This window comes from Mauremys reevesii, linkage group 2, assembly GCF_016161935.1.
Source record: "Mauremys reevesii isolate NIE-2019 linkage group 2, ASM1616193v1, whole genome shotgun sequence".
Taxonomy (NCBI): Eukaryota; Metazoa; Chordata; order Testudines; family Geoemydidae; genus Mauremys; species Mauremys reevesii.
This window is the reverse complement of record NC_052624.1, coordinates 118,982,158-118,990,757: the sequence shown is the minus strand read 5'-3', so window position 1 is coordinate 118,990,757 and position 8,600 is coordinate 118,982,158. Positions and strand designations below refer to the sequence as shown.

At 51.5% G+C, this 8,600-nt stretch overlaps 1 protein-coding gene across 1 annotated transcript in view; it reads left to right on the top strand.

Moving 5' to 3' along the window:
- The first annotated feature begins 1,844 nt into the window (after positions 1-1,844).
- GALNT12 (polypeptide N-acetylgalactosaminyltransferase 12) overlaps positions 1,845-8,600 on the top strand; it is a 94,038-nt gene continuing 87,282 nt past the window's right edge. The window contains exon 1 of the mRNA XM_039526911.1: positions 1,845-2,397. Within this exon, the coding sequence (XP_039382845.1) occupies positions 2,009-2,397 (389 nt within the window). The 5' untranslated portion in view covers positions 1,845-2,008. The remainder of the gene's footprint in view (positions 2,398-8,600) is intronic.

The window sequence follows — 8,600 nt, the reverse complement described above, 5'->3', positions numbered from 1 at the left end:
GAAAACACATGTCCCCATGCCACTGTGCGCGGTTATCACAACCGGCGTCTCTGGAATGTAAGAGAAGTTCAGTCTGTTCCTCACAAGTCCCAGGCCTCCTTCTCAGGCCCTGGCTGTGCTGCAGGGATGCCTCAGGTCGGATACTTGCTCTGGCGGTGGCCACACCCCCTCAGGCTTTAGGTGACAGGACCCTTCTTCCTCATGTCGCCCCCCCACCCCACTGGGGTTACGGGGACCCTCTAAGTCTGGCCTGCAAGGCCTCTTGGCTGGGAATGGCAATATACAAAACCTGTAGGAGAACACTTCAATCTCCCTGGACACACAATCGCAGATTTAAAGGTAGCCATCCAGCAGCAAAAAAACTTCAGGACCAGACTTCAAAGAGAAACTGCTGAGCTTCAGTTCATCTGCAAATTTGACACCATCAGCTCAGGATTAAACAAAGACTGTGAATGGCTTGCCAACTACAGAACCAGTTTCTCCTCCCTTGGTTTTCACACCTCAACTGCTAGAAGAGGGCCTCATCCTCCCTGATTGAACTAACCTCGCTATCTCTAGCCTGCTTCTTGCTTGCATATATATATATCTGCTCCTGGAAATTTCCACTATATGCATCCGACGAAGTGGATATTCACCCACGAAAGCTCATCCTCCAATACGTCTGTTAGTCTATAAGGTGCCACAGGACTCTTTGCTGCTTTTACAGATCCAGACTAACACGGCTACCCCTCTGATAGTTGGCTGGGGGCGTCTCCCTGCACTGGGCGCACTGCCCTGGGTGCCCCTCGCTCTCCCCAGTTGCTCACCACACTGAGCTCCAGACTGCACCAGCCTTAGCCCCAGCTCCATTCTGCCTCAGCACTGCTGCTGCTGCTCTGCCTCCAGCTCCCTGAGCTGCTTCTCTGGCCCCTCTGGCTCTGGTTGCTGCAGCTCTGCTCCCAGTGCAGCTCTCCTCTTTGGGCTGCTTCTGTGGCTCTGCTCCCAGCACTGACCTGCTTCCCGGACTCCTTTTCTGGCCCCTCTGGCAGGCAAGGCTCTGCTCCCCTGCTCAGCTTCAGCCCCTGCTCTCTTCTTAGCTTGGCCCCACTCTATCTGACCCAGGCAATTCTGGCACACACAGAGGATGGGACCTCCTGGCATCCTGACTCCCTCATTAGCCTGCCCGCCCCGTCAATCAGGCTGACCTGGAGCACTGGCCTCTCCCCTGGTTTCTGGGAACTGTCAGTATCAGGGTCCTGATTTCCCATTGCCCCTACCACTTACTTTTGGTACTGGGCGCTACACCTCCCCCCATACACACACACTGAATTTTAGTAAGGGGCCCTTACATTTAGGGTCCACTTGGGTCACATTTTCCAGGTTTTCTCTGCAATCAGAAGTGTTGGAAATAAAGAGAGGTTCTAGGTCTTTTAAGAAAAACACTAAATACCATGAAGCTTGCAATAAAACTGTGCATCACCAAGTGCAATGGGGTTTTGAAGATTAGTATTGTTAGGAGCTCTTCCTGTTACTGTGAAGCCCTATTAAGGGCAGATCAGATGCTTCAGGTGTTGAGCTCCTTCCTGCCTGACATTTACACTCCGAGGACGCGTTCCTGTCCATGGGCAGTGCTTTGTTTGTATTTGGGGAGGGGAGGCTTCTGGAGCCATGGGAACATAGCTAGGAGTCCGACCTCTGGAGCCGTCGGTACAAGCTGAGCAGGGCAGCAACACTCACCTCCCCCTTGAAAGAGTTCAGGACGAACTCTGAGCCTATTAAATGTAGGCAGCGGGGGCTGGGTTTTTCTTGTTAGGCTGACGCTTCCTAGGCTGCTCTGTCCGGCTCTGCCCTCCAGGTCTTGTTGGCAGTGGGGCGGGGAGAAGGGAGGAGCCGCTGGCGGAGGATCCGGCCGGGTTTCCTGGAGGGGGAGCTTTAGCGCCCGCTCTCGGGGAGTTGTGCTGCTCCCAGATTTGTGAAACTTTGCAAAGTTCCCAGGCCGCCCGCGGGCAGGAGCGCCCCCAGCGCAGGCATGGTGGGGCTGGCCGGCCGCGGCAAGTGGTGGGGCAGGCGGGGCCGGGCCCCCCGGGGAGCAGGGGCGCTGCTGGCCCTGGGGCTGCTGGCGGCACTGGGTTTCCTGGTGTGGCGGCGCGTCCCCCCAGAAAGCGATGCTGCGCGTCCTGCCCGCGGGGCCCCCCAGCCGCCCCTGCCCGGGGACCCCGAGCGCCTGCGGAGACCCGTGTACGAGAAGCCGCCCCTGGAGCCTGGGGCGCTGGGCGAGCTGGGCCAGGCTGTGCGGCTGGAGCTGAGCCCGGCCGAGAAGAACCGCCAGGAGGAGAGTATCCGGCATCACCAGATCAACATCTACCTGAGCGACCGCATCTCCCTGCACCGCCGCCTGCCCGAGCGCTGGATCCCGCTGTGAGTACCCGGCGCCCCCGCCGCCCCTGCCCGGCACTCGCTCAGGTGCCGCCCGCCGCCCTCGTGGGGCGGGTTCCCTTTCCCTGGGCGCGGCCGTCCTGCGCCCACTCGCGGCAGCCAGCCTCTCCTGCCCCGCGCAAACGCGGCCCCAGATCCCCCAGAAGTGCCGCTGAGCTCCGGGAGCCCTCCTGGGCCTGCCAGGGATCTTGGCCCTGCAGACTGTTTAGTCGCCTCATTCGCCTTCCGTGACCGACTGAACTGAGCATTAAGGGCCATTCGGTGGTTTAAAAGATGTACAGCCAACACAGCAGGAATTAAGACTTATAGAATCAGAGATTATAGTTGGAAGAGACCTCAGGAGGTCATCCACAGGGCCAGCTCTACTGTTTTCGCCACCCCAAGCAGCGTGCCGAATTGCCGCCGTGGACGGCGGGGGCAGTCCATGTGCCGTTAGACCAGCATGCGCATTTCCGCGGCGGTGGCAGTTTGGCGGCAGCTTCTGTCTTCAGCCAGAAGACAAAAGCGGCACCGCCGTGGACAGCTGCAGAGAGAAGCTGCTGCCAAATTGCCGCTGCCACAGAAACGCACGTGCCGCCCTAATGGCACACAGACTGCCCCCACTGTGCACGGCGGCAATTCGGCGTTCTGCTTGGGGGCAAAAAAAAAAGGACTGCCGCCCCTTGCTGATTGCCGCCCCAAGCACCTGCTTGGAATGCTGGTGCCTGGAGCTAGCCCTGGTCGTCTAGTCCAATCCCCTGCTCAAAGCAGGACCAACCCCAACTGAATCATCCCAGCCAGGGCTTTGTCAAGCTGGGCCTTAAAAACCTCTAAGGATGGAGATTCCACCACCTCCCTAGGTAACCCATTCCAGTGCTTCACCACCCTCCTAGTGAAATAGTGTTTCATAATATCCAACCTAGACCTCCCTTACAGCAATTGGAGACCATTGCTCCTTGTTCTGTCAAATGCCACCACTCAGAACAGCCTAGCTCAGGGGTCGGCAACCTTTGAGAAGTGGTGTGAGGAGTCTTCATTTATTCACTCCAGTTTAAGGTTTCGCATGCCAGTAATACATTTTAACGTTTTTAGAAGGTCTCGTTCTATAAGTCTATAATATATAACTAAACTATTGTATGTAAAATGTTTAAGAAGCTTCATTTAAAATTAAATTAAAATGCAGAGCCCCCTGGGCTGGTGGCCAGAACCCGGGCTGTGTGAGTGCCACTGAAAATCAGCTTGAGTGCCGCCTTCGGCACATGTGCCATAGGTTGCCTGCCCCTGGCCTAGCACCATCTTCTTTGGAACCCCTCTTCAGGTAGTTGAAGGCTGCTATCAAATCCCTCCTCCCTCTTCTCTTCTGCAGACTAAACAAGCCCAGTTCCCTCAGCCTCTCCTCGTAAGTCATATGTCCCAGCCCTCTGATAACTTTCGTTACCCTCTGCTGGACTCTCCAATTTGTCCACCTCCATTCTGTAGTGGGGGGGACCACAACTGGACGCAGTACTCCAGATGTGGCCTCACCGGTGCCGAATAGAGCTGAATAATCATTTCCCTTGATCTGCTGGCAATGCTTCTACTAATGCAGCCCAATATGCCATTAACCTTCTTGGCAAAAAGGGCACACTGCTGACTCATATGCAGCTTCTCATCCACTGTAATCCCCAGGTCCTTTTCTGCAGAACTGCTGCTTAACTAGTCGGTCCCCAGCCTATAGCGATGCATGGGATTCTTCTGCCCTAAGTGCAGGACTCTGCAGTTCTCCTTGTTGAACCGCATCAGATTTCTTTTGGCCCAGTCCTCCAATTTGTCTAGGTCCCTCTGGACCAGGGGTTCCCAAATTTGGTTTGCGGCTTGTTCAGGGTAAGCCCCAGGTGGGCCATGAGATGCTTTGTTTACCTGAGCGTCTGCTGGTCTTTAAATCTTAATTTAGAAAGGTAGACTAGAAACAGTCTGTATACCAGTTACAGTGGTACTAGATGACAGCAGTCTGCTCTCTGAGCAAAGTTAGCTGTTGAGTTTAATTGCCAATTCCTTACTAATATACAGACTTCCTGCCCTGTAGAAACTTTGCATATGATTTTTCAAAGTGTTTAAAAATGAATGACCCTAAAACTGTTGGACATCTTATTGTATTTTGTATGCTTGTTTAAAAGACATGGAAATAGTATATTGGCAGTGTGCATATGGAGGTGGGCGAGGGTCAGTTTCCTTGAATTGCAATAGCAATGTAATATCTTCCTTAAACAAATATTGTTTAGTGGAGCAGATATGAGTAATTATGCCCGAGAATATTTGTTCTTGGGCATAATTGCTCATAAGTTCAAACCAGTGCCGCTTACCATTAGCTTCTATCCTGAGCATAAGATATGGCCATCTTGTGTATCCACACGCAGAAATGCTCCTAGTGGTGCCCACCTTGCAACCACTGTTTTGGGTTTGCCTTACACAAAACAAGACTAACAGCTATGTGGTCTGACACTGAGAGTCTCCACTGGTGCAGTGCTAGTGGGGGTGGAGACTGCTGATGTAGTAATCTTCACAACACACACAATTTTTTTTACTGCTGCCCCACAGTGCACAAGAATCTGTTATGATGGACTAGTAGTCTGCTTTCTAAAACCACCCCTAACTTTTTACAAATATTGCTGCACAGGCCTTAAAGTTCACTTGTGTGCTGTTTCCACCGTATCTTTAAACACTTATGTGAAGTTTTTCTTACTGTAGTGGCACGCCTTAATGTTGGCTATCATACGAATAACTCAGACTGGTCCGAGGCCACTATTCAGGCTTTGATAACTTTCTGGGAAGCAAAGAAGGTTCAGGATCAGTTCAACTGTATTATGTAATACCCCATAATCAGGTGACAAAGCAGGGCATAGCTACCTAAAGCACACGTGTTTAGCTGGTGTTTGCTACAGACCACCAAATCACACTAGGGAACAAAATGGCCCCCTCTTTATGCATCTATCTGTCATCTGTAGGGAAAAAAGCTGCATGATCATGAGTGACTTCAATTGGAGTGACATATGCTGGACGTCTCCTGCTGCTGGTACTAAAACATCCTTGGAATTTCTAAATATTATAGATGACAATTCACTAATTCAAAAGAGTTGCATCCAACATAGGGGAATTCTATAGTAGACCTGAGTTGACAGATAAAAAGGAACCGAACAAAAAATTAATTGAACCTTAAGTACAAGTGAATGTGGCTTGATCACATTTATAGTGTGCCAACAGAATAAAGTCTAGACCACTAATATATACACTTGGTGCTTTAAAAGGGCCAATTTCACAAAGTTGAAAATAATTATGAGCCAAATCAGCTGAGAGGAAGAATTTAATTGGAAAAATGTGAATGATAATTAGGATTTGTTTAAGAACATTTTACTAAACGCCCCCAAAGCCACAATCCAGACTAAACTGACCTGGTTTAGAGAAGCGAAGGCAGCTATCAACAATAAAATATACATATATACATACACACACATAGATACATATACACACATACATATAACAGATGGAAGAAAGGGGAAGTGTATAGTAGTAAATATAAATGAGAACCTGGGAATTGTAGAAAAATTAAAAGGAAAGCAAAGAAACACAAGGAGAAATCTTTGGTCTGCAGAGTTAAGGACAATAAGGATTTTTTAAAGTATATTAGGAACAAAATGAATCTTAACAATGGTATTGGTCCAATATTAGCTGAAAATGATAGAATTATCAATAATAATGCAGAAAAGTAAGAAGCTTTCAATAAATATTTCTGTTCTGTATTTGGGGGGGAAATAGATGATATAGTCTCATCATATGAAGATGATAATTTTTCCATTCCATTAGGCTCTCTGGAGGATGTTAAACAAAAACTACTAAAGTTTTTAAGTCAGCAAGTCAACACATTTTTAAATCAGCAAGTCCACATAACTTTTATCCAAGAGTTCTAAAAGAGCTGGCTGAGGAGCTTGCTGGACTGTTAATGTTGATCTCCAGAAGTTCCAAGACTTATTGAAAAGTTCCAGAAGACTGGAGAAAAACTAAAGTTGTGCAATATTTAAAAAGGGGAAATGGGATGACATGGGCAATTATAGGTCTGTCAGCCTGACATTGATTCCAGGCAAGATAATGGAGTGGTTTATGTGGGACTCAATTATTAAAGAATTAAAGGAACATAATATAATTGATGACAATCAACATGGTTTTATGGAAACTAACGATATATTTTCTTGATGAGATTGTGTTTAATTGATAAAGATAATAGTGTTGATGTAATATACTTAAACTTATGTAAGGAGTTTTCCCTGGTACCACATAACATTTTGATTAAAAAAAAAATAGAATGATATGAAATAAACATAGTACACATTAAATTGATTAAAAATTGGCTAGCTGATAGGCCTCAATGTAATTCTAAATGAGAAATCAGCATCAAGTGTGTTTGTTTTTAGTGTGGTCCCACAGGGATTGTGTAGTGAGGCGGCCTGGCTCCCGACGGCCCCAGAGAGAGAGGAACCAGAACGGCCACCTCAGTGGGCGGAGCCACCGCCGCCTGTTCCCGCCCCCCGGAAGTCAAGGGGCGGGACAGGAAGTATAAAAGCCCGGCCTCAACCCTCAGTTAGAGCCCAGCGGCCGGAGAGGACGGACGCTCCTGTTCAGGCTCCTGACTGGCCGAGCCTGCCCAGAGCCAGGTACCCGGACGCGGACGGACCAAGCCTCCCTCAAGCAAGGTACCCGGACGCGGACGGACCGAGCCTCCCTCGAGCCAGGTACCCCGAGGTGGACTGGCCGAGCCTGCCCCGAGCCCGGTACCCCGAGGAGCTGCCCGAGCGTTCCTGTGACCCAAGTCCAGAGGAGCAGCCCGACTTAGACTGCTTTCAGCGCACCGAGGAGCCCATGGTATGGGACCCCGCTGCCGAGCCCAGCGACGAGCAGGTACCCGAGGAGGGGGAGATGGAATGCAGCCCGGGGGTAGCCGAACCCTGTCCGGCTGAGGGCACTGACGTGCCCATGTCAGTGTGTTGCGGCCAGGATCCCCACTGACTGCAGCGGATCCACGCCGCTGTTAGGGCCCCGGGCTGGGACACAGAGGAGTGGGTGGGCCTGTGTCCCCCCTGCCACCCCACTCACGGGTGGCAGCCTCCCCCTCCTACCAGCGTTCAGGCATAGAAGCCTGCACTTACCTGGGCTTCCTGAGACTGATGCCACAGCTCAGTTCCTGTTACAAGGCCCTGAGCCTTGAGCTATTGTTTGTTGCCCTGCCCTGACTGAGGGCCTGGGCCTCCTGAGACTGATGCCGCTGCTCAGCTCCTGCTACAAGGACCTGAGCCTTGGACTGAGGCCTGGGCCTCCTGAGACAAGGACCTGAGCCTTGGACTATTGTGCGTTGCCCCACCCTGGGGCTTACTGACTCTTGTGGCTCAGCCCCTGAGACAAGGACCTGAGCCCCTGGGACTATTGTTTGTTGCCCCACCCTGACCTAGGGCTGGGGATTACTGAACTATTGTTATTACTCAGCTCCTGCTACCAGGACCTGAGCCTTGAACTATTTTGTATTGCCCCGCCCTGATTAAGGGCCTGGGCTTCCTAAGACTATTATTGTTGCTCAGCTCCTGAGACAAGGACCTGAGCCCCTGGGACTATTGGTTGGTGCTCCACCCTGACCTAGGGCTGGGGCTTACTGGCCATTGTTGCTCAGCCCTGCTGTGAGGGTCTGAGCTAGAACTGCTGTGTTGCTGCCCCGCCCTGACTGAGGGCTTGGGCTTAAACTAGTGACTTGGTGTGCTCAGCCCCTGCCTGAGGGTCTGAGCTAGAACTGCTGTGTTGTTGCCCCGCCCTGAGCTAGGGCTTGGGCTTTACAGACGTAGACTGCTGCTCAGCCCTGTAGTGGGATCTGAGCTCCCTGGATTCTGGTGTGCTGCCCCGCCCTGACCTAGGGCTTGGGGCTTACTGACTCTGTAATTGCTCAGCTCCGGCTGCCAGGACCGGAGCCTAGACCTAGTGTCTGCTGTCCCGCCCTGACTGAGGGCTGGGACTCATAGCAGGAACTGTGTGCCTTCTGTTCTGCCCCTGCTTGAGGGGCAGAACCCCAAAACCCTTCAGAACCCGGAGACTGATAGGGCCGTGTAGTGGGGCGGCCTGGCTCCCGACGGCCCCTGAGACGGCACGGCCCCTACCTCGGACTATTACACGTGGTGCCTTCTCTGAGGACC